The sequence below is a fragment of the Bubalus kerabau genome, chromosome 4, assembly GCF_029407905.1.
Source record: "Bubalus kerabau isolate K-KA32 ecotype Philippines breed swamp buffalo chromosome 4, PCC_UOA_SB_1v2, whole genome shotgun sequence".
In the NCBI taxonomy this organism is placed as follows: domain Eukaryota; kingdom Metazoa; phylum Chordata; class Mammalia; order Artiodactyla; family Bovidae; genus Bubalus; species Bubalus kerabau.
This window is the reverse complement of record NC_073627.1, coordinates 42,283,232-42,309,131: the sequence shown is the minus strand read 5'-3', so window position 1 is coordinate 42,309,131 and position 25,900 is coordinate 42,283,232. Positions and strand designations below refer to the sequence as shown.

The 25,900-nt window shown below is 45.0% G+C and overlaps 2 protein-coding genes across 5 annotated transcripts; one reads left to right on the top strand and one right to left on the bottom strand.

Moving 5' to 3' along the window:
* Positions 1-164: 164 nt before the first annotated feature.
* On the bottom strand, positions 165-6,491 carry MRM3 (mitochondrial rRNA methyltransferase 3). Of its 3 annotated transcripts, XM_055577009.1 has the most exons (4): positions 6,085-6,491; positions 5,581-5,825; positions 4,700-4,867; positions 165-2,587 (listed from the first exon to the last, which is right to left on the bottom strand). In XM_055577009.1, the coding sequence occupies exons 1-4, from the start codon at positions 6,396-6,398 to the stop codon at positions 2,055-2,057; spliced, it is 1,260 nt and encodes a 419-aa protein (XP_055432984.1). In that variant the 5' UTR covers positions 6,399-6,491; the 3' UTR covers positions 165-2,054. The 3 variants fall into 3 exon arrangements, with proteins under 3 accessions (XP_055432984.1, XP_055432985.1, XP_055432986.1); XM_055577010.1 differs by lacking the exon at positions 6,085-6,491 and having other exon boundaries at positions 5,639-5,765; XM_055577011.1 differs by lacking the exon at positions 6,085-6,491 and having other exon boundaries at positions 5,603-5,737.
* Positions 6,451-25,900, top strand: GLOD4 (glyoxalase domain containing 4). Of its 2 annotated transcripts, none has more exons than XM_055577014.1 (9): positions 6,451-6,614; positions 9,870-9,919; positions 10,506-10,626; positions 14,565-14,709; positions 17,484-17,620; positions 18,538-18,624; positions 18,898-19,011; positions 19,101-19,187; positions 24,665-24,934. In XM_055577014.1, exons 1-9 carry the CDS (start codon positions 6,525-6,527, stop codon positions 24,710-24,712), a joined length of 879 nt encoding a protein of 292 aa, XP_055432989.1. In that variant the 5' UTR covers positions 6,451-6,524; the 3' UTR covers positions 24,713-24,934. The 2 variants fall into 2 exon arrangements, with proteins under 2 accessions (XP_055432989.1, XP_055432987.1); XM_055577012.1 differs by lacking the exon at positions 24,665-24,934 and adding an exon at positions 25,551-25,900 and having other exon boundaries at positions 6,454-6,614.

The window sequence follows — 25,900 nt, the reverse complement described above, 5'->3', positions numbered from 1 at the left end:
ATTATACCCAGAAATATATAAAGAACTCACAAGGCATGGTATACAAGTCATTGATCATAAAGAGAAGGGGACGCAAATTTCTTTTCCTTTTTACAACCAGGATAAAACCGGCGTAGGCTCTTTTGCAGTACTGTTTTTCTGAACAAAGACAAGATACAGGTATGTTGTTCTTTCATTGGTTTTTATTTTGCGACAAAAATCAGCAGGGACAAAAACCCAGGGATAAAATTACGAGGAGGCTGGTTTCATGCTGAAAAGGCATGGAGCCTCTTGTCAGTGATGTATGTTTCTTTAGCACTTTTCCAAGGTGTCGGGAGACTGTCAGTAGAGTGGTATTGTTCTGTGGGTTGTCCGCCCATTTCACCTGCAGGCATTGTGGCTGTGAGGCTGGCAGAGGAGGCCACACGCAGCCTTTATGGGCTCAGCACAGTACAAAGGCTGCGAGCTCTTCTAGTTTCTAAAGGCCGACGGGGATAGACGCTCTCAAGGACATTCCAGGGGCCGCTGTCGCCCAACATTTACGTGGGGCTCTGGGCAGGTCCAGACCAGAGCAGCTTCCAGCCTGTCAGCCTGAGAGAGCACAGCCAACCAGAGAGATTGCTCCTGCAAAACCCACTCCTCTCCAACATAACAAAGCAGTCCCACCGGGGCCACTTGGGCACAGCCATGCGTTACCTTTTGGTTTACCAGGGACCTGGGCGAGGTGAAGGGGTTAGGAGTGGCCCCTAGTTCCTCTGGGGCATGCCGCAACTCATTGGACCTCCCTGGGATGAGCAGCTGAGGGGCTCCCAAGGAAGCCCAATCAAGGCAGGAGCCACCATATGGAAGGGAGGTGCTCACACTACACTGCTGGCATCTCGGTCTCCAACCATATTCTCTGTGGCTGCAAAAAAGCCAGTCCCATACTCGAGTCCCAACCCGCCGCTTCCCATAGTCACTTACAGTGATCACCACCTGCCCCTGTCCTCATGTCCCTGGCTACATCCCACTGGTGCTCAGTAAGGATTCAGCCTGCCCTGGTTTAAGAGAACAGCAGGGTCTTGCTGCCGAGCTGTGGGCTCAAGGGCCCCCAGTGTTCATCCTCAGAACTTCCGCCCCTCTCCGTGCGGGAGCCTCTGTTCACACAGCACCAAGAACACTAGTGTTCTGTTTATGCTGGACGAGGGGTTAATGTAAACAAGTCATTCCATTTAACCAAAAGGGTTACACAAAGCAGGACTAACAGCAGGAAGCTATTACAAAGAGTATGGCTTTGTTGAGAGATGCAGGATTAAGCTGAAGATTTAAAAACTGCTTTTTCCTTTTCTGAACTGAGAGTCTTCAAATATCTGCAGAGATGCTAAGAAGGTATAATACCAACTGATGAAATGAGCTGTTTCACCAGAAATGGGGGGAAAAAACTGTGTCATACATAAACAGTGTCTAAGTCATGGCCTGAATGAACAATCCAAGAGATCAACACAGCCGAGCCAGAAGAACCACTATTAATACTACTGAATGCCTTAGCTGTACCCTGAGCTTCCTGGGTCATTAATCTCTCAGCAATGTCCTCACCACTAGGCCAAGATGAAAAGATGGGCGTTGAGACCCACTGACCGCACTGAAATAAACAAAGCATTTTAACATAATCTACTGGTCTGCACTTCACAGGGGCTTACTTTCCATTGACCAATGATCAGAGGAGTAAGTGACCAAGCCTGGTCACTCTAACCAGCCCTCCCTGATTGCAAACACCTGCAGCTGTGGAGGGAGGGGGGGGTCCTCCTGCCCAAGATGATGCCTTCAGCAACTTTCTGGGCACAAAGATGCTCTTTGGTGGACAATTTTTAAAAACATAAGAGCCACGAGGAGCACTTACTCCACGGAAGCACTTACTGTTGTCTCTTACCCACCCACACACATATAAAAATCAGTGGGAAGATGGGAGACCTCAGGAGGAATTTTGACCTTCCTTATTTTTGAGGCTGAGCAGAAAGTCATGGAAGTTCTTATTTTTCCAGTAACCAGACACAACTTCAAGCTGAGGATGGCTTCCACACGCCCTCCTCTCAGTGTTAACGCCTGTCCCTGCTCAAGTGTTCCACCCTCACCCGCAGCTGTCTTTTGCCTTCAAAGAGCAGGATGCTCGCGGCCATGGCTGAATTCAGGCTGTCCACGCCGGGCACGATGGGGATCAGCAGCCTCCCGCCCCCTGTGCTCTCGGCCAACTGCAGGGACTCCAGGCTCACGCCGTGGGTCTCCCCACCTATCACCACGGCCGCCGGTGCCTCTGTCCAGTCTGAGTCGTAACTCTGGACCTCAAGTTCAGGGAGCCAGTCCTGACTCGCTCCACTCTCTAGATCCTCTTCCTCATACTCATGAAACTTCAGTGGGCGTTGGTCACGTACCCAGCCGTAGTCACTGGCCTTGTTAGACCTCTGGGCCTGGGCCTGCACGTGAAGGCCACAGTTGTCGGCCACGTAGACGCGGGTGTCAGTGGGCAGGTGGTCGGGCACTGCTTCCCAGTCCAGGTTGTTGATGATGGGCACCTGGAAGTGCGCGCCCATACCTGCCCGCAGCACTTTGGGCTCCCAGGCATCCACGCAGCCTAGCAAATGAAAGAAGATTCAATTAAGATTATGAACCTTCCCAGACAAGGGGACATTGAAGGAAGTCAGATTAATTCTGGATCAGGATAAAGCAAAAATGTCCTATCGTGGCCTTGGTGGCTGGGACCTCTGCCTCCCCAGCTGTGGCAGCGTCCAGCAAAGTGCTAAAACAGCTTTTATTCGTTCCTTCAACATACACCACACAGAATTCCCTGGTGGTCTAGTGGTTAGAACTTCATACTTCTACTACAAAGGAGCATGAGTTGGATCCCTCATCCGGGAACTAAGATCCTGCAAAGCATGTGGCACGGCCAAAAAAAAAAAAACCTCCCACACATGCCAGACATTTGGACAGGAGATGGGAGAGCCTGGAAGTCCCCAACCTCAAGGAGCTTGTAATAGAGTGGGCAGTGGTGCTGGGACAACATTTCAGCAGGTGACTATATTATCAGTAACGACTAAAGTTAAAAAAGCATGAACAGGGTAACAGAAAACCCTTGTGCACAGAGTGGCAATCAGGGAAAAACCACCGGGAGAACACGACCCTGCGCTGGATCGTGAAGGACAGGAGGGTCTTGTCAGGGAAAGACCAGGGCAGAGGAGAGTTACAGAAGCGGCAATCGCACCACAGTCCAAACACTAAGTATGATAATCGAGCCAATTAATGGGGGTGAGGTGGGAGATGAGGCAGGAGGCAGGAAAGGACCAGTTTAAAGGAGGCTGGTGTGTCCAGGCGAAGGGTTTAGGGTTTCACCCAGAAGACAATGTCACCAAAGCATTTTAAGCAAAATAGGGACAGAATCTGGTTTATATTTTAGAAAGACCCATTTGGCTTCAATGTTGAATCTGGACTGGAGCAAGGAGGACACTAGTAATGGGGAAATTACAGCAATCCTGGGAAAAACCAAGGCCAGAGCCCCTGTCCTGCACACACCCCATCTTTGCAGTCGTGCTAAATCCAACCGCTTCCATGCATCAGCAGACACATGGCCCTTCCCAGTGCCACAAGCCAGGAGACAGCAGGACTGGGGCACCACATATCTATTACCCTCCCTGACTTCTTAGCACACATCTCCTCATTATAAGTTATCTTAGAAGCTAATCTGTCAAACTTCAGGAAGGGTTAAGTAGGCAAACCAAGTTCAAAAAGGAAAAAAAGACGTGGAAAAGGTAACACTGTCTATGTGGGTCCCCAACCACAGGCTCTCCCGAGCACTGTGGGGAATGGGCTGGGAGGTGGGCTGTGTGCCAAGAGGCTGGCAAGTTGGGACAGAAGAGGTGCCATCTAGTCTGACTTCTCCACCCAGTTAGGAGTAAGGGACAAGCTGAGATTCCCCCTCATCCTCGGGTCCTCTATGCTGGGCACCACGTCAGGTGTTCCCCGCCTTTCTCTACCTCTCCCATACCAGCCACCAGCAACAACGTGAAAACCACCTGCCTGGGTGATACAGGTCCATTTCCCCAAACCACGCTTGCTCTCAGAGCTCTCAACAGCGAGGCAGGTGAGTGGGGTATGGATATAGGGACCCCGAGCCTCACTTTCATGCTGGCAGAGAGATGCACCCCAGGGAGGGATGATGGGGGGAAAGAGCTGGGAAGAGCAATACAGGCAAGTCTCAGCAATGGGACCACTTCTGTTTACACCGAACGGCAGCTTCACTGTTTCTGATGGATGATCCTCTCCCTCCTTCTCCTTCCAGGCTGTAATAGGTCTGTTGGCATGTCCCAACTGTCAGGCAAGTCTGTTTGGAACCAAGGCTACAAATTTCTCTTTATGATGAGAGGACAGAACCAAGTGTTAAAACCAGCATCTATTTCTTTTAAAAACCTAGCAGGTGTCAAAATAATTTTAAAGATAATCAACAAGAATGAGCATGCTAGGCATGGTGCTGAGTACTTGACGTTCATCTCACTTAATCCTCAGAACAACCCTACCAGGTAGATTCTGTTACGCCTGCCTTCCAGATAAGGGAACTGATGGCTCACAATGCTGCTCACTTACACAGAGCTACCAAGGGACAGATCCAAGAACCAAGTCCATACACATCTGCCCACGGAGCCAGCTCACTTACAAACAGCCACCTACTCCACCCAGTAACAGGCGGTCTTACCTTTGGTGAGTAACACTTTGCTGCAGCCTGCCCCAGCAGCAGATCGCAGAATTGTCCCCAGGTTCCCAGGGTCACGGAGATTGTCACAAATCAACGATATGGGCAGTGTGTGGCGAAGCTGAGTCTCAGGGTATGTCATCTTAACATGGTCAGGTTTGGCAAAAATCCCTGAGGAAACAAGAAATGTGATTCATTTGTCTCATGTGGGTATGGGGAGTAATTTGACGTTTTGGTTATTTATCACTCTTGGTGTATTTGTAATTACATCCTTGTAAACATTCTGATGGAATAAATTCAGTGTGCCCCCTGCCAACTCCCTCATAACTGCTTTCAGTAGTGGAATGTATCCTTTCAGAACTTCTTCCATGCACTTCCCTACATGTATGTCCATCTACCCATATATAAGTGCTTTTTCTTTTATAGTACAATCACACTCTATGTAATTATTCTGTGATCTAGTTTCCTTTTTTGGGGGGGGCCAGGCTTAAGTGGCTTGCAGGATCTTAGTTCTCCCACCAGGGATTGAACCTGGGCCACAGGCACTGAAAGCACCAAGTCCTAACCACTGGACTGCCAGAGAATTCCCAACATTTTCTTAAGTTTTAAATGAACATTAAAGGTTGAAGTGACCCCCAAAACATAAGGTCTGAGGAGGAGTGGTTATTCCCTGCAGACTATAAAAACTCACAACACAAATCATGACAGACAACTGGCTTCAGTTTCCACTTAAAATACAAGATTCACAGATTCGAAAACTGTGTTGTAAGAAAAGGTTAGGCCCAGTAATATTTTGAATTTCATTTAAATTTGTTGCCCTGAGACAAGTATGAACAAATGGTCCCAAGCCTCCCCTTCTACAGACACAGTGAACAACCACTGACCCATTATTCCCTGTGGTGTTACCAGGTCGGACCAATCCTTGATATCCTCAAATTTCACCTTAATGAGGCTAACACCTTTCAGCTTTTCAATGGGCAGCTCTTTTATGTATTCTAGACGGCTGAAGAAGAAAACTTTGGGCACAGCACCAGCCTTGAGAGCGTCTGCAATCAGCCTACGACCTTCCAGCAGGATCTTCCCCTGCTTTTCTCGAAATGGCCTGGACTTAACTATGGTCATCACACTGCTGTGGGTGGAAACAAAAAGATGGGTAATTACCAACATCCTCATTACGGACACACATCGAGTTCTAGCAGACATGAAGAGCTTCGTAGTGAAAGAAACAAACGAACTGTTAGAAAGACACTTATTCTGCCCTCTGTGCACAATAAAAACCAGAGAGGTGTGCTGCAAGAAGTCCTCCAACGCAAGGGAAAGAGGTCAAGCTCTCGCTATGAGGAGGGAGGAGAAACGAGAAAACTCGACAAGCCTCGGGAACACATCACCTTAGCCTTTTGTCTCCAGGGAAAGCCTTATCATAGCGAAGCCCCGACTCTTTCCAGGTGCTGGGCGTCTGGGATGCTGGCCCCTGAATCTGCTGCTTCTGTCGCTGCTCCCGGGGACTGGCCTCTGCCGCTGCCTTCCGAGGCTGTTTCCCGGGATCGAGCTTCCGTTCCACAACCTCACCAGATGGAAACAGCACTTTCACGGGGCTCCGCCGCAGTGCCCGGACCCAGCGCCGCGCATCGAGGTCCCAAGCCTGCACCACCGGCAGCAACGGTCGCGTACCCAATCCCACGCGCTTCACTAGCGCCGCCATCTTCCCCCGCCCCGTGGGTCGCGTCACGAAGGCGCGCCGGCGGCGGCCAGTGACGTCACTAACGCGCCGGCGTCAGCTGTGGTTTGTGCGCCGCTGTACGCGTGAGCGGTGGTAGTGTAGGTGGTCATGGCGAGTCGTAGAGCTCTGCACTTCGTGTTCAAAGTGGGAAACCGCTTCGAGACGGCGCGTTTCTATCGCGATGTCCTGGGGATGAAGGTGCAGGCGGGGCGGAGAGGGGCTGGAGCGCGAGGGGGGCGCGAGTGACTGAACCCCACCTGGCCGAGGGAGGAGAAAGGGGTGCGATGTGAATTTCACTGCGAACTCGGGTGTCGGACCTTAGCCCCAGGACTTCCCATTAACTCTGTGGTTTTCAGGTTCAGGAAGCATCACGAATTGCAGCTTGGGTTAGATGGACTTTGAAAGGGGGCTCACACTTCCTAGTTGCCGACTGTGTGCGCACACAGGTCCTTTCAGTTTAAGTTGTTTAACGAATGTTTATTCCTGTCTTTGCGAAGTTTCCAGTCTGTGAGAAAGATAGTAAATAAAAGGTTACGTAATACTCTTCCAGTAAACAATGACTCTTCTGATTTGGAGCCTTTTAGTTTTAGATACCAGCATAATTCAGAGCTCTACTTTTCTTGGGGCTGGTTTGAATGGATCACTCACTCTGTCTAGGTGAACGATCCAGCTTGTCTCAGAAGTGTGAAATCAGAATCCATTCTCCTTTCCAACACCTGGAAGTGGCATCTCCCCAGCTGTGATTCTGCAGAGATCACCTGGGTGGCAAGCACAGGTGGAAGCTGTTGGAAGGCTCCGGCTACGGAGGGACTTTAGATGTTGTCAACTGAAAGAAAAATTAACAACCTAAGATTTTTGAGTTAATTTTTATTTGGGGACCTTCCTAAGGACTCTAGTGTGGAAGACAGCCTCTCGATAGCTCTGAGGAACTGATCTGAAGAGGCAAGGGAGGAGCTAGAAGGTATATGAATTTTTTGCTTGAAGATGGAGAAGAACCCAAAACCATGTAGGAACATCAAAAGATTACTGCTAAGCACAGAAATAGACAGCTCAAGTTAATGGTTTTAGTGCTTTTCTGTGCATGGCAAGATGGGTTCTGAGTACCTTGAAAATTTTCCTTAGAAATGTATCTTAAATGTCTAGGACCAGAATCCAAAAGCAGAGAATGCTTCTTGTTATTTTTCCATCCTGAATTCCCCTCAGGGTAAGCTGTTGGTGAGCAACTGCATTAGCTGATGGTTTGATCCTTGTTGAAATGGAATTGCAGGCAACATTGTTTACAATGTGCAAGAGTAAGACTTAATATAGAGACACTGCAGAGTACAAAGTGAATTATAAATTCATCAGTCATTTAAAGAATATCACCTATTTCATGGTTCTCTTTTGGGGTTTGGTGACAAAGGTGAAAATGACCCTGTTATCTGTCCTCAGTTAAGATCCTGGTTTGGTGGGAATTGTATTTGTACTTTGCAGATGGTAATGGAAGTTAACATGTGGTGATAGAAAACCACAAAACACTCCCTTAAAGTGTTTCCTCATTGATTAAAGGGTGGTTGTAAAAATTAAGTGTTATTATATATGTAGTATTTGACATGTGGTTTGTATTATGTAAGTATTAACTATCATTATTATAAAAGTACAAGAGGAGAGATTTAACTCTGACCTGGGTCCTCAGGAAATAATTCATAGAGACCTTGTACTTGAGTTGACCCCTAAAGATAGGATTTCCACAGACCTACATTAGAGGTCTGAACAGCTAATGCACAAGTAAGACATGTTTGGGAAGCGTCACTAGTTTTACGTGCCTTTAGCTTAGATTACTTAGTTGAAGTTGAGATGGGATACCAGGACAAATAGCTTGGAACTGCTTCTTATAGTATCTTGAATAATATGCTAAGGAATTTGGATTTTATGTCATAGTAAATGGGGAGCTCTCTTACATTTTGGAACAGGGCAGTGATGTGATCAGAGCTGTGCTTTAGGGGCTTAATTTTATGGTGGCTTTAAGGAAAGATCAATAAAGATGATTTCCAGTAGTCTGTGAGAGCTGTGGTGAGAGCTTGAACTGCAGCAGTAGCTGTAGGACTCAAAAAGGAAAATGGAAACTGACACGTTGAGGGTGTACTGTGTAGTAGGCTCTGTGTCAAATGCTTTAATAAATTATCTATTTTCATAAGATATTAGACTCAGACCCTAATATGTTGTTCTCAGAGTTATGCAACTGAAACCATTTGATGTCATTTCGGGGTGCTCCAATGAGCTTCCAGTACCCTAGTCCTTTATGTCTCTATGCAGGAAGAATTCAACCAGAGGCAAAGTGATAGATAAGAAGCAATTTATTAGAATAGGATGCTTGTGAAGTTTACAAGCAGGCAGGGAAGGGATACCATGCCCCAAGAACTCAGTGGGCTACAGTTTTATAATCAAAGGAAAACTGGGGAGGGAGGGAACTTTGTGTTTCTTGGGTAGACATCATGCTTCCATCATCAGCTCCTCCTCCATGTTGGGCAAGGGGGTTTTCTTGTCTCTAGGTGGTCAAGCTAGGTCCACAAATTATTATTTCTTGTGTGTGCAGAGAGCAAGTCCTAGGGATCTTTAACTTACTGACCTTGTTGGGCAGAATGTGGCTCTCGTGCCACCATTGTTTTATTGTTGGGGGCGTATCTTGTGCTTCTGTGGCATGGCTTTGTTACTGAGCAAGCCTGCCCGGTTTTGTGGTTATGCAAACCTGCTTTCTTGAGAAATCATTTACAGGGTCTCCCATATTTTTTCTACCTACAGTCCCGTAGTGGGATTCACTATTGAATCAACTACTTTGTCCCTTTACTCTGTCCCTATCACAACTAAGTGAAGGCCACGCTTTTTTTTTTTTAACTACACATTCCCACTTCCTGATGTAAGTAGATTTCACAACTTTGCTTGGCTGCCTGCCCCTTGCTATAAAGCTATTCCTTTTTTTCCGGCCGTGCTGGGTCTTCATTGCGGCCCGGGCTTCTCCCTGGTTGTAGCGAGTGGGGACCGCTCTAGTTGTGGCACAGTGGTCCTCGTGTCGCAGAGCACGGGCTGTAGGGCGCGTGGGCCTCAGTAGCTGCAACACGTGGCCTCGGCAGCTGCAGCTCCCGGGCTCTGGAACACAGGCTCAGTAGGTGGGGCCCAAGGTTGCTTAATTGCTCAGCAACATGTGGGATCTTTCTGCACCAGAGATCAAAACTGTATCTCCTGCACTGCAGGCAGATTCTTTACCACTGAGCCACCAGGGAAGCCCAGTATCAAGCCATGCTCTCTTACCTCATCTTCTAGCCTCGGAACGATATCCAGTTCGTCATCTTCTGTTCATCTTAAATGTAAAAGCCTGCAAATGATGATGTCTGTGTTTTGACATTTTAGTTTGTGCTAAATATGCTGTGTGCAGTATGAAGAAAACTTTACCATTTATTCTAATTCCCTTACCAGATTCTTCGGCATGAGGAATTCCAGGACGGTTGCAAAGCTGCCTGTAATGGGTATGACGCTTTGTTTCTTAACATCTCCTTAGGGTTTGAATACCCCTGGAGAATAGAAAGCAGTTTCTCAAAGAAGGTAGAAGGCAGCAGTGGAAATTAAGGAGGCAATAAAAAACAGAAATAAGAAATTAGGGAGGCAGCTTCAGGGTCACAAAGAAATGTATTCTGTGGATGAAGCAATGTCTTATCGAGTATCTCTTAGTTAAGCTCAGTAGTCATGGCCTGAAATTCCAAGGCCTGATGGGAGTTGCCTGCTTGTTGACAAATACGCAAAACGTAAGTTAAGGTCAGGTGGGAAAACTGTCCCTACAGGATGCAGCTCCCTGCTTTCAAGGAAGGGTAGATGAAGCTTTCCCTCAAGTAAGTGCCAGACGGGTGGTCCTGGGAGCCTTTGTTGACGGGGCTCCTGAGCACTGTCCACAGCTGCTCTTAGCACGCGAAGGCCGTCATGTCCTTACGGGTACTTGGAGGGCCAGAGGGGACTGCCCACTTCTTGTTCCAATAGCTCTCTGAGGGCGGCCTGAAGCCCACAGATCTTTGTCTGTGATCACTGGGTTGGATTTTTTTTTTCTTTTCACTTTTCTAGGCCTTACGATGGGAAGTGGAGTAAAACAATGGTGGGGTATGGACCTGAGGATGATCACTTTGTCACAGAGCTGACTTACAATTACGGTATCGGCAGCTACCAGCTTGGCAATGACTTCCTGGTAAATACCGTTTTGTTCTAGCCAGTTTTTGGCTTTATGTTTGAGAGGTCACTGAGACAGCTGTAGATAATGATGACTAACTGAATTGATGACTTTGGGCATGGTTTAGTAATCAGTTTCATGATTTCTATTTAAAAAAGAACTAAACTGGGGTGGGGTGTGGGAGGGAGGCTCATGAGGAGGGGATCCAGGTATACAGTTAGCTGATTCATGTTGCACAGCAGAAGCTTAACACAATGTGGTGAAACAGTTATATTCCAATTTTAAAAATAATGATAATAAAAATGGATTGAATATTAAAAAAAAAAAAAACTGCTTGGCATCTTGGCTCCAAGCTGACTTCAGGATGAAATGTGTTCTCCCAGCATTTAGAAATCAAGTTCGAGATGTAGAGACAGCTTTGAAGGAGACAGGACTCCCCCTGGGGAATGGCTGAACCGTGGGAGGTAGAGGGGCCAGAGTCATTGGTTCATCAGATTCCCAGCACCATCCAGAGAAATGTTTTCTCTCTAGTGGACAGTTGTGATTGGTCCAGGCGACTACAGTCAATCCCAGCCACAGAAAAATCTGACAAGGTTTTAAGGATAAAAAAGTGGCATTGCATACACTGTATTCATTCATTCAGGACCTCAAGTTATTGTGCATCTATTATAGTAACAGTATTGAAACCATTGGGTGTCATTCAAGGGGCTCTGAAGAGCTCTGGTGCCATAGTCTTTAATTACTCAGCACAGAAAAGAATTCAGCTCCAGCTAAAGTGATAGATAAGAAGCGTTTTATTAGAACAGGATACTTGTGAGGCTTACAAGTGGGCAGGCAAGAGATGCCACGTCCCAAGAACTTAGTGGGCTACAGTTTTGTAATCAAAGGAAAAGTGTGGAAGGAGAGAACTTCTCTGTGTTTCTTGAGTAGACATCATGCTCCTATCATCAGCTCCTCCTTCAGGTTGGGCAGGGGAGTTTTCTTATCCCTACATGGTCAAGCTAGGCCCACAAATTACTGGGGGTTTTTTGTATGCAGAGATCTTGTCCTAGGGATCATTAACTGACTGAGCGCGCTGGTCAGGGTGTGGGTCTCGTGCCACCATTGTCTTATTCTTTGAGGGCATGTCCCACACTTCTGTTGCATGGTTTTGTTACTAAGCAAGCCCTGCCTGGTTTTCTGATTAAGCTCACTTGCTTCCTTGAGTAATCATTAGCTTACAGGGGTCTCCCATATTTTTTTCTCCTTACAGTCCCCTAGTGGGATTCACTATTTAATCACCTACTTTGTCCCTTTAGTCTGTCCTATCTGTATCTACCACTTGCTAATCAGTTACTGCGAGATACAGTGTCACTGGGCCCAGATACACAGCAGGAGTGGAGTAATTCGTTCTTACTCAGGATCTGCCCAGGAAATCTACCTCATGTTATTTTGGTCATTTGCTCTCATTATTCCTGTTAACTCATTCATTAACTCATTGACACATTAAAATAAAGGTAACTAGATGGAAGTTTGTACGAGGCTCTGATATGTGCAAAAGTGTTTTGTAAATGGAAAGAATGGCTCAGACTTAACATACGTAATTTATTTCTGTTTCTTTTTCTCACTCTCCGTGCTACTGACTAATTCATCTAACATATTTCTTGTGACTTGTTCTATGGCATATCCCTTGTTAGATGCTGGGGATACAGTAGAGAGTGGAGCATGTTTCCTGGCCTAAGGAGCTCCCCGTCTGATGGGGGAAACAAGTAAAGAGACAACAGGAATACAGTGTGACAAGTCTCAGATTGGGGTAGGAACAGGGGGATGTGGAAACACACAGGAGGAATCTCCAGCATGTTCTCTGATGGGTGAGAGTTCAGGGAAGGCTTCCTGGAGGAGACATCCGAGCCAGGTGAGGGAGACATGCACAGGCCTGGAGGTGAGGGGGAGCCTGGCGCTGAGAACTGTGAGTCATGCAATCTGGCTGGAGCTTTAGTGTGTGGAGAAGAGAGAGGGTAGAGTTGAGGCTGGAGGAGTCCCCTGGGGCCGCATCATATCAGGACACCTAGATGTCCTTCTAAAGGCAGAGTGGAGCCATTTTTAAGCAGGAGCATAACACAGAATTTGCAGTATCCAAGAATCCCTGGCTAGAGCAGGTAGGTTGGGTTGGCAGGGAGTGAGACTAAAAGGGAGGCAGCCAGTCCGAAGCTCATAAGTGACAGCAGTAGGCAGGAGCGTAGATGGATTTGAGAGCGGTCAGAGAGAGCAGTCGTAGGACTTGGTGCTTCAGTGCATGTGAGCAGCTCTGTGTTTCCTCTTATCTTTCTATTTATGCTCCAAATTTAAATCAGGCAGGAAAAAAAGGGGAAAACCAACTTGGTGCCGTGAACCAAGGAGAGGGGGCCCAGAGCCTGACAGACGATAAATAATAAATTTGAATGAATGAATAAATAATCTAATATCATTTTAAATATGATCATTGCAATGGGCAAAGAACGGAGAGAGAAAAGGAACTTGGGGGTAGGTGCAAATGACCAGTTTCAAGTAGGGTGTCGAGAGTAGCTTTCCGTGAGAAGGTGACATTTGAACAAAGGCTTGAAGAGGATAGGAGTTAGCTGCGTGAGTATCTCAGGGAAGAGCATTTCAGCTAGAAAACAGCCAGTGCAAAAGCCCTCAAACAGCATGTTTGAGAAAATGCGTAGAGGACGGTGGAGAGGGGTAAAGGGGGAGGAGCCGGGCTCAGAAATGACCTGGGTCAGGGGCAAGGCTGCCCTGGTGACGCAGGGGTAAGGAGTCCACCTGGTGGTGCAGAAGATGCAGTTTCGATCCCGGCGCAGGAAGATCCCACATGTCTTGGAGCAGCCAAGCCCGTGTGCCACAGACGTTGAGCTTGCACCCTAGAGCCTGGGAGCTGCGACTACCAGACCCACGTTCTGCAACTGCTGACACCTGCCCACCCCAGAGCCTGTGCTTTGCAACAAGAGAAGCCACCACAGTGAGGAGTCCTCACACCACGTCTAGAGAGGAGCCCCTGCTCCCCCCACACTAGAGAGAAACTCATGGCAACAAAGACCCAACACAGCCAAAAATAAAAAATGACTGGGTCAGATTGTCTTGGCCCTTTTAGGCCATCGTAAGCCATCCCAGGGTAAAATGAAGAGCCATCAAGGGTTTTAAGCGGAAGAATGACAACATGGGATTGCCGTCTTGAGGACAGACAGTAGGGTGGGTTTCAGAATGTTTACTCCAGTCGCAGAGTTGCTGATGGATTAACAAGACTGAAGGTAGAGGCTGATCTACCATCCAAGCTAGAAACAAGGCCAGATATATTGGAAGGCATAGTGTACATTCTTAGGTATTTTGATTACACTTAAATAAAGGATGCCTTGATAGTTGGTTTATATTTTTTGGTTTTAAAAGTAAAAATAAAAGCAAAAAAGTTTAATTAGGTAGCTGTCAAGCCAAGGATAAGATCAAGATTTCTCTGACCAGATCTTGAAAATGAAGGGGAATTTTCTCTGTTAGTGAAAGTGAAAGTTGCTCAGTTGTGTCTGACTAATCTTTGCGACCTCATGGAATTCACAGTCCATGGAATTCTCCAGGCCAGGATGCTGGAGTGGGTAGCCTTTCCCTCCGTCTCCAGAATATCTTCCCAACCCAGGGATCGAACCTAGGTCTCCCACATTGCAGGTGGATTCTTTACCAACTGAGCCACAAGGGAAGCCTGATTTTTGTTATTCAGTGGGTCTAATTTCTCTGGCATTTGAATTTCTGGCCTACCATCCACAACGTTTGGAATCTTTGTGGGAGAAAAATGTCCAAGACTGACTTCAAAATTAGTAGCAGAAAGTTTTGAGTGCTGCTTAAATCTTAGGTGTTTGACATAAAGGCAGTGGGGTTTTACTTCATTACATTCTAAAGGAGATCTGTTGTGATTATGCTCTCGGATGATTATGTTCTGTCGTCTGTCATAGGGTATCACGGTGGCTTCCAGGCAAGCTGTCAACAACGCTAGGAAGCTGAAGTGGCCCCTCAGTGAAATGAGAGACGGTGTGTTTGAAACCAAAGCCCCTGGAGGATATACGTTCTATTTGCAGGACTGTAGTCCACCTCAGTCAGGTAATTATATCTGGACTGACAAAAGCCCTCTGTCTAAAGCCATCTGGAGGAAGGAGAGAGGGAGCTTGACTTCAGTCTCCTGTGGAGTCTCTGTGTTGACATGACTCATCTTTCCCAAGCCAGTGTTGTTTCTTGTCCTCTAAGAAATTATATGCTCGTGTCAGAACTTCAGTGCATCCCTATCAGTGTTCTGGACTGGTTCGGTTCTACTGGTAACTTGTCGATGTAGGATACTTTCAGCTGCAAATATCAGAAAACCTACCTCTAGGTTGAATGGTTAAAAAAATGTCTTAGTTCATAGAGCAGGTGTTGTCTTGGTCGGAGAGACTTCAGGGTTTGTTGATCCAGCAGCTCAGCAATGGCATCAAAAATCCAGATCTCTCTCTCTACCCTCTTGTCCTCAGGGGTCTGCTTCTCCCCCTCATGGTGGTAGGGTGACTGCCAGTAGCATTTGGGGCTACCCTCCCGCACACTCTCATCTGGTAGGAGAAAGAGAAACTGATTTCCTGTGGCTCTTCTTTACAAGCACAGCAAAACTTCCCTAGAATCTTCTAGCAAAACTTCCTGGTCAGAGTCGACTCACACACCCTGCTCCTGAACCAGTCACAGGCAGGCAAGAGAAGCAGATTTATCCTTAGACCAGTTAGTCGTCTCCACTGGCTGAGGACAGTTTCCCAGATTACAGGGCTGGCTCTCAGTGAGTGCAGGTGAGTGAGGTAAGGAGCCCACCACGCTGACCCCCACAGTGAGCAGGAGAGAAACTGCGCTACACTTCAGGTGCCTCAGAGGCATCCTCATGCACCATACTTCTGCCACCTGCTTTGCCAAGAAAGAACCAAAAGCAAGAAAAGGAAAAGAAAAAAAAGCTGGCGAATAGCAGGGGCACTTGTGCCAGCCATTCCCTCCGTGAGCACAAGCCCCAAAGTGGAGACCTTCTCTTCACCCACGCTGGTCTGCCTCAGCTCCCAGATGCCCCTCAGACTGAGTCTGATGGCTGTGACTAATGTTACATGCTTTTCATCCAGAGCTCAGAAGAAGAAAGGGCAATGATTCCAGTGTGGGAAGTTAGACTGGTGCTGTGGGACTTACTGAGAGATGGTATTTTGAAACTTCCCAGGTGATGTAAGGGATTTCCATGACTATTTTTATTGATAGGTGATTGGTGCTTGAAATACTAACTTTGATACCTAACTCCTGCCATGAATTTTGCTGTATACTTTTTCCATAGTCTTCATGATACTTCAGTATGTAAAATAATGGTGGGCCCCAGAGGCCTGAGATGTTTTCGTTCTTTGCAGTGATAACACCTTGGGAGCCTTAATTTCTGGTTGGTAGTATAGTCAGATCTCTCAGTCTGGGTAGTGTCCATCCTTTGAATGAATCACTCTTGTGTAGTCACACCCACTGCAACTATTCCTGTCCCTGCATCCCTTCAGGGTGTGAGTCTGTTGGAGTTTGCTGATTTCTCAATGAATGGGGAACACTTAAATCTGCCAGGGAGAGGTTCCTGTGACAGACATCTTGCTGTAGTCATGGTATTGCTAGTCTTAGCACACAGGGCTAAGGCAGTGAAAACTGAAGAAAACTACATTGAGTTTACCACAGTCAGATGTAGACTTGGAACAGCTCTTCCAAAAGTCACTTTACAAGATAGAAGTTTCCAGTAATACTAAGCGTTTTAATATAACTGTTATTCTTTTTTACAAAAATACAGATTTTTTTCCTCCCTAGACATACAGGCAGAAAGAAAAAAACAGATAACCACTGTTAACATTTTAGAGTATATCCTTCCAACTTTTTAATCCAAAGAACTAAATACATAATTGGATACGTACGGGATTCCACTGTGTGACATCATAGGAAGAGAAACAGTTGTCTGTTGTTAGAAATTCACTTTGTCCCTGGTGTCTCGTTGTCATGAGCAACTCTGTGATAAGTGTCTTTGATGAAAGCCCTTCACACATCCACGGTTATTTCCTTAATTGCTGAAAATGGGATTGTTCTTTCAAAAACAGGGGACATATTTTAGACATATTCTGTCAAAATTGTTGCCCAGAAATATTACTAATTTACACTCTGCCATTATGGTTTTTCCCATTGTACTGTAATAGTTAACTCTGTGAACTTTTTAAAATCATTTGCTGATTAGATAACAAAATGTTTTATTTGAATTCTAACTTTGTGAGGTTAAATGTGCTTTTGCATGTTCCTCCTTTTATTTTGTGGATTGCGGCTTCATGCCTCTTGCTTATTTTTCTAGGATGGGCATCTTTTTCTTATTAATGTTGAAAGGTGACTTAAATATTAAGGACTTCTTGCTCATTTTTGTTGTTAAAAAAGATGTTTCCTACTTTGTAGTTTAGTCTTTAATTTTGATTGTAATTCTTGTTTTGGTTGTTGTGTACAAGTTTTCCATTTTGTATGATTAACCTAGCACATTTTCTTCTTCATGATCGTTCTATCTTTGATGTCAGATTAAAAAAAAGATCTTTCTCTATCCCAAAATTGTTTAAATAATCACCTGTTTCAAGTATTTTCATGGTTTCATTCTTTCAACTTAATCCTGTAACCCATCAGGAATGTGTTTTGCTGTCTAAGGTGTCACTTCTTCCCACCATAAGAAGCCAGTTATCTTAATGCCATTTATTTAACAGTGCCCTTTCATACTGACCTGAAATCCCTTTCTTATCATAAACTAAATTCTTACACGTACCTGAGCCTGTTCCATTCCTTTGCACTGCCCTGTCCATTTCTGCTGTTTTGTTACCTTACAGATCCTGTATTAAAAGTAACTCTAGCAGTGTCTGACCTTCAGAAGTCCTTGAACTACTGGTCTAATCTACTGGGAATGAAAATTTATGAAGAAGATGAGAGGGAACAGAGGGCTTTGCTGGGCTATGCTGATAACCAGGTGAGCGATCTTGGAAAGAAATAATCTGTTACTTTAGGTTTGACTTATAAATGAGGTTGACATGAAGGTTATTCACATAGTTTCTTCATAGTAATTCAGTATTTAGAACAGAAAGGAGAAAATAAAAACTGCCAGGAAACTCATCACCCAGATGTTACCTTTATTTATATTTGGAGATATATCCTTTCAGGAGTGGATTTGCTAAGTCAGAGGAGATGTAGGCAAGACTTAATGCAGTGATGATCATCTATTTTCCTCTTTTTTTTAAAAAAAGTAACATTTGAGCATGATTTAGTCCTTGTACTTTGACCCAGCAAGTCTACTAAGAATTTATTTCATAGACCTACTCATCCTACATGTGCACAAAGGAGGGTGTACAAGTTTATCTCTTTGGCGTTATTTGTAATAGCAAGATACAACTTAGGGAATTCCCTGGTGGTCCACTAGTTAGGACTCCATGCTTTCACTGCTGAGGGCCTGGGTTCAGTTTCTGGTAGGGGAACTAAAGCCTGCAAGTGGCCCGGTATTAAAAAAAAAAAAAGAAAGAAATAGCCTAAACGCTCCAGGGATTCAGTAGTTGAGTGATTTATGGTTCATGCATAGAATGGACTACTAAAGCAGCCATCAAAAAAATGAGTCTTTATGTGCTGAGATGGCAACAGTAATTAGAGAAAAACAAAGGAAAGCATAATATATAAAATATGTTACCATTCGTATGAAAAAAAAAATAAAGGATACATGCCTGTGCTGTGTGTCTAGAAGGATACACAGGAAACTGCTGATTGGTTGCCACTGGAGTGACAGTGGAGGGAGACTTAGAATTTACTTTATTCCTTTATCCTGGTTTGAATTATCTGTTTTTTTTTAATCACGTGACCCGTTCTGAAAAATAAACCCACTTTCTCATGTCTTTTCAGTGTAAGCTGGAGCTGCGGGCCATCCCGGGGAAAGTTGATCATGCAACAGGTTTTGGACGCATTGCCTTTTCTTGCCCTCAGAAAGAGGTAATGTTTGGTACCAGGTCTTCTGTTGAAACTCTGTGACTCGGGACTTCCAAGAGCTAGGAACCCTGGCCCTCCCTGCTCCAGGTTCATGCTCGTTGTGACTTTGGTCTGAAGTTCAGCAGTTGTCTCGAGAGCAGCTGAGATAATAGAAATCAAACAGGTGGTGCCAGGGTTCTCTCTGGCTGACCTGAGAGTCCTCCAGGGCTGCCGGGGACCATGGCCCCACCATGGTGTGGCAGCCCTTGCTCACTGTGCCTTTTTGTTTTCCTCAAGTTGTCAGACTTAGAAGACTTGATGAAAAGGGAGAACCAGAAGATTCTGACTCCCCTAGTGAGTCTGGACACTCCAGGGAAGGCGACCGTGCAAGTGATCATTTTGGCCGACCCTGTAAGTATCACCCAGGAAGGGGACAGGCTGCCCCCAGGGTTTTCTTCTGAGGTGTCTCTCTGCCAAATTTCTTTTCTCTCTTGGTGTAGGATGGACATGAAATTTGCTTTGTGGGAGATGAAGCATTTCGAGAACTCTCAAAGGTGGATCCAGAGGGAAACAAATTATTGGATGACGTGAGTCTCATTTCTAAATTTCTGTCCCCTCTGGCCGAAGGGGAAAAGGTGTATGGAGAAGGGCCAGTTCTTACTTTCAGAACTCTGTTATTTTGCTGTTGGGGTGACTTGAGCCAGAGATTTGTGTCAACTTCATGACCACCTATGAGACTCTTGGCGGGGTACAGCATCTGCGCCTTCCCTCCCTTCGGGCTGCCTTGAGGAAACCACTGCTGCTAAATACATCACTGTTCTGCTCAGAGACCGGAAGTGCCCGACCGCCATCCGTTCTCACTATCTTAGCCCCTTGGTCATATCTTCTTCATTCTACAGCATCGTCCTCTTCCTTCCTGGCAAATTATTCTCACCAGCATACAAATGAACTCCAATATCTTGAAAAACTCTCTTTATTCACCCCATATCCATTCTCCAGGTTCCTTCTAAAAATCTCCCTGCATGCCATTTATACTTCTTTGTGTGTGTGTGTGTGTGTGTGTGTACTGTCTAATTTTGTCGGGATAGTGATTGATGGAGTAAGTCATCCCTTTTTAATGAGAAACACAGAAGCTAGTTGTTTGCAGGTGGTGAGAAGGGTGGGGTGAGGGACAGCAGAAGAAACTTCACTGGAGTTGTTTTCTGAGGCAGAGGGGGTATTTTGCTTTCAGAATATGAGAAGGGAAACGGAGGAAGTACATCAGATTGTGCCTCATAGTGACAAGGCTACTGAGGAGGGGAGTGAGAGCTGCCACTCCAGATGAAGCTGTGTGGCCTGGGGATCTCAGCACAGTTTCCCAGCATCTCTGACCCCAGATTTCCTGCCTGCAAAATGGAGGAGACAGTCACAGATTTCTTTGGCCATGAATGCTATGATCTCATAGTTCTTTTTTTTATTTTTTATTTTTTGAAGTATAGTTGATTCATAATGTTGTGTTAATTTCTTCGGTACCGTTTCTACTTCTTGCCTTTCACTCACATTTCACTCTGTCCCGCACTGGCTCCTATCACACGGTGAAACGCTCGCGTTGATGTCATCAGTGACCTCCCTCTTGCCAAATCCAGTGACTGCTTTTCATCCTCGTCAGACATGATCTAGCAGCCTGCGAAGCCGTCGTGTATTGTCGTTCCCCAGCTTCCCGCTCACACCTCGTAGGTAGGCGGTGCTCGGTGAATGCGTTGCTGCTGCTGAAAGGAATGGATCCACCAGTCCTGGTTTCACTTAGTATCTATGTGACTGACCTTAAGAAATTTACTTCAAGTCTCTAAACTGCAGTTTTCTTACACAGAAATGCGAAGAAATAAGGTTATCCTCCTCCCAGGATTTTTGTGTGGTTTATAGTGCTTGGCAAACTCCTGACATAATAACGGACACTCAGTTGAGGTTTGTCAAAGCCAGAAATGTACAGAAGCTTTAGTGTTTCTAAACATTACCACGAAGGAAAAACAGAATCTCCGGCCTCTCAGTTGCCAGACTGGCTAGACTGTTCTTACTGTTTCCTCACTGACCGACTTCCTCATCTCTCTTCTCCCTTGATGTTGGAGACTCCGCCATCTTGCTGTCTGTCTGACGGCTTCCCCTCAGCCACAGGCACCTTTTTCTGTGACTGGTCCTGAAGTGATGTTGCCCACGGTCCCAGTCTGGCTGTCTTTTACTCTCCTCGTACATTCTTTCTTTTCTCTGAGAAGTTACCTACTCCTCTGGTTATCTCTTTTCTGAGCTTCAGCCATCATCTGTTCTAGTCTTCTTAATTTCTAGTTCCCACTCCCCTCTAAGCTCTAAACAGGCATTTTTGATTGTTGTTACTGAGGTAAAGAATACATTGAACTTAAGTGTACAGAAATTTGGTGTTTATGTTGATAAATTTTGATACTTTCATAAACTCATATTCACTACTCAAAATATAGAACATTTTCATCATTATAGAAAGTTCTCTTATGCCCGTTTTTAGCTTCCAACTCCTCCTCCCAGCAGCAACTACTGTTCTGATTTCTGTCATACTGGCTTTGTCTATCCTTAGACTTCATATAAATGGAGTGGCTTCTTTCGGTAACATTTTTGAGATTCCTCCATGTAATTGCACATTCCAGAGTTCTCTTTTTTTCCTTTTGCTGAGTGGTATTCAGTTTTGTGGATGTAGTAATCTGCTTATCCATTCTTCCAGTGGTGGACATTGGAATTTTTTTCCAGATTTTTATCTATTATAAGGAAGACTGCTATGAACAGTCTCATGTAACTCTTTTGGTGGACGTATGTTTCATTTCTCTTGCGTAAATGTGAAGGGAGGAGAATTGCTTTTACTTTCTAAGAAGCTGCCAAACAGTTGTCCAAAGTGATTGAATATTTTAAACTATGGGGCATGTATGTATAGAAGAGTTCCAGCTGTTCTAAATCCTCACCAACATTTGTGTGTTCTCTTTTTGTCTATTTCTTGCCATAATTTTATTTGTAATTATTGTTCAGTCACTAAGTTGTGTCCGACTCTTTGAGACCGTGTGGACTGTGGCGCTCCAAGCTCCTCTGTCCTCCACTGTCTCCTGGAATTTGCTCAGATTTGTGTCCATTGAGTTGGTGATGCTATGATTAAAAATTCCAAATATACACAAAAGAGAACAACAAATCCCTATGTGATTATCACCCATCAACTCTGCCATAATTTTTCATCATTCCTTTCCACCCCACTTTTTTTTGGCAGTGGAGATGTTTGTTGGAGAATTTTAAGGCAAATTTCAGATGTCCTGTCATTTCAACCGTAAATATTTAAATGTTTCACACATTTTAAGTTAAGGAATTTTCTTGTATACCACAGCGACATCATCACACTTAAAAAATCAACAATGTGGGACTTACCTGGTGGTCCAGTGGTTAAGACCCCATGCTTCTGATACAAGGTACATGGGTTTAATCCTTGGTCCAGGAACTAAGATCCCCCATGCCACATGGCGTGACCAAAAAAAATCTAACACTATATCCTTAATGTCACCTAAAATCCAGTTCTTATTAAATTTTCCCTGGCCATCTAAAAATGGTTTTATATATTAGTTTGTCCCATGTATTTTCTTTGTTTCTTTACTGCTCTGTGTATTTTTTAATTGGTTTTAATATGATTGGACTATATCAATATGAATAACTTACCTGATCCATTGAGTTTCATGAAAAACCAACCAGTAGACACACCAATGATGTATTTTACATTTTAGCCATTCTCTAACCTCTAAATATGAATTTATTTTCACTCTGTGTGTCTTTGCTTACATTATTTTATTATCCTAGAATGTCCTTTTTCTCATTTGAATATTTGCATATTATTCAAGGCCCATTTAAATCCACATTTTAAGAAAATTTGACTCTTTCTTATCGATGGGTTGGACTTCTGGATACGAGTCATTTGTTAGGTAATCTGTAAAGATGAGCACTTTTCCCATTCAGTGGTTTGCCTGTTTATTTTCTTATAGAGTCTTTTGAAGAGAAGACGTTTCTTTCCATCCAGTTTATCAACTCTTCCTTTCATGCCTCGTACTTTTTGGGTCACACTAGTATTACAGCCAGAGAACCTCTTACCTGGACAAACCATGAACAGTACAACTCCACATGCCTGTAACTTTGTCTTACTTCAGATCCATTCTTCGTTAATATTATAGGAAAACCAAAGTTACCAATTATTAAGCATCTCCTATATTGACCTGTTTTTAAGTGTCTTACCATCTGTAACTCTTACCATAATTTGCAAGGTGGATGGATAGCATTCCCCTTTGAGATAAGGAAACTGAGTTTCAAAAGAATAAGTCACTCAATATTATACATTCCACAAGTTAGCAGGGCAGGGGCCCAAAGAGAGGTCTTTCAGGTTTCAAAGGCAGTTCTTTTTTCCTCTTCTGTACTCTGCTTCCTCCCCTGGTAGTTACTGTATATCCATTATCACAGTTGTTTAAGCTAGAATCCTCAAAGCCGGTTTTTCTTTTAACATTTAATATGCTTTTTTAAGCATTTCTTTATTTGGCTGTGTCGTGTGGTGCATGGACTCTAATTGGTGGTGTGTGGGCTCCAGGAGTTGCGGAGCACAGGCTTAGCTGCCCCCGGGCATGTGGGATCTTGGCTCCCTGGCCAGGGATTGAACCTGTGTCCCCTGCATTGCAAGGCAGATTCTTAACCACTGGTCCGCCAGGGAAGTCCCTAATAGGCTTTTTATTTTACAATACTTTTAGATTTACACACACAGCCATTTCTGAATACTGTTGCTCCTCACCACTACATTCTCTTAGCAACAAGTCACCAGGAGCTGAGAGTTCTCCCTGGGAAATCCTCTGTCTACTTCTCTTTTGAAAAGGCTCTCATTTTCACCTCCAAATTCTGCACAAACCTCCTCCCAGCTTCTAGTTAATCTCTGAGGCCAGCAGTAGGCTTTCTAAAGCATAAATCCAATAAGTTAAAAAAAAAAAAAACACTGTTAAATCTTCTGATGGCCCTTTGTTGCCTGCAAGATAAGCTCAGAGCTCTGGCAGAGCACGTGACGTGCCGGGCCACCGCGTGTGCTGCCCCCCCACCCCCACCCCCTTTCAGTCCCACTGAACCGTTTATATTAACCAAGGTAGATCTCTGGCCTCCGCCCAAGGGCTGCTTTCCGTTCTCCCTTCCCCACACACTCCGCTCATCCTGCAAAACTCAGAAGCTTTCTTGGGTTTTTCACACCAGTTTGTTGTTTTTCCCTACTTTCCATGGCTCCTAGAAGACAGAAACATCTGTCTTTGGGATATGGGGAGGTTTTGGTCTTCTTTGGCATAGTTTTGATTTTTAAATTCACCAATGTATTTTTAAAATGCGTTTAAAAATCAGAAACACACAAAACAAATAAGACCTTTTATTTTCGTCAAGAGCTTCCCAGGTGGCTCAGTGGTAAAGAATCTGCCTGCCAAGGTAGGAGATGCAGGTTCAGTCCCTGAATTGGGAAGATCCCCTGGAAGAGGACATGGCAACCCACTCCAGTATTCTTGCCTGGAGAATCCCATGAACAGAGGAGCCTGGTGGACTGCAGTCCATGGGGTCGCAAAGAGTCAGACATGACTTAGCGACTGAGTGTGTATTTTCATTGAAATGAAAAATCAGATAGTTCTAAGATTCTGTATAAATGCAGTGGTGCCATCTCTGAGTCCCGCTGCCCATGGCAGCCACTCTCAGCTTCACTTTCTTCGTGTTCAGTTGCAGACAACATCTTTTGACTTCCTGAAGTAGATTAATGACTTTACACTAGTTCTTCAGCCAGTTAGTTACTCGTTTCCCCTGGTCTGATCTCACGGTTTTGTGGTCCTGTTACACACCAGGACACACACACACACACACATCCACCTGCAAAAGAGTTGTTTCCACATCTGAATCCTCAACTATTTCATGTGCTCCTCAAAGTGTCAGACTTGATCTCTGCTGCCACACCTGAACCCAGCAGAATGCCTGCCTCACAATGAAAACTGGCATTTTTAAAGGTACAGTTGTCACTTGGTATCCACAGGGATCGGTTCCAGGACCCACCGGGAATACCAGAATCCCAGGATGCTGAAGTCCCATAGTCAGCCCTCCATATCTGCAGACACAGAACCCGTGGAAACAGAGGCCTAACTGTGATTCAGTTCTTGAATGTATTTCCCTTCCAAACACTTGGTTATACTGGACCTGGCGTTTTAGGAGACTTCTGTTGTAAACCCTGCTCCTGCCAACTCCCCTGCCCCCTTCTAAGACCTCAACCCCATGGACTAATACAATAAAAGGACTCTGGTGGAACCAAAGCATACTGTTTCTTAACAAAGCTTTTTTTAGTTAAGCGGCCCCAAATGAAATAGTACCAACATCAGTGAAATAGGAAGGAGGTGTGGGAAAAGGAATGTCAGAATAACTTTTCACATTTGGTCTCATGATTAGACTGAGTCTCCTGAGCACTAAAGATTCTTGAGAGGGGGCTTCCCTGGTAGTCCAGTGCTGAAGACTCCGTGCTTCTGCTGCAGGGAAGCATGAGTTCAATCTGCAGTGGGGGAACTAAGATCCCATGTGCATTGTGGCACAGTCAAATAAAAATAAGGATTATCTTGGGAGCCCACTGAGATGCTAAGAGTGCCAACACTTTCTGTTCCAAAGAGCCCACAGCCTGGTGTGCTTGGCCTTGCTCTCCAGCAAGCCGTCAGCCACATTTCCTGGCTGCAGGCTCTGCCCTTTACTCTGCAAAGTGAGAACTGACAAGCAATTGCTCGACAACAGCAACCTCTGTCAAAGTAAACACAAGACTCTACTGAATGAACATCTTGTAATTATTAATTTCTTGATTGTGGGCAGTAAGGTATGAAGTAGATCGTAAGTTTTATTTTCTGGATTGAGACTAAGTAATTCCAATTTCGTTTCTACAGGCAATTGCAGGAGATAAAAGTGATGAATGGTTTGCGGCACAAAAGAAACCAAAGGCGACAGGTTAACCGCAGACATCACATGCAGCAAGCATCGGTGATTCTTGGCCAGCACCCGTGAGGCCTGCCGTGCGCATCACATGATGAATGCTCTCACAACTTGCTGGTTCCTGTACAGGCAGAGAGGCTGGGGTGGTGACGTATTTTAATCTCTAAAAGCTCTGATACATTTTAGAAAATCCTATCGTCATCAGTTCATTTAAAGAACTCTGGCTGTCATCTGTGCTCTCACTGCACGGGTGCAGTCTGCATGTAACTATTAGATCAGTAATAAATTCTTCTCCGGGCTGGGA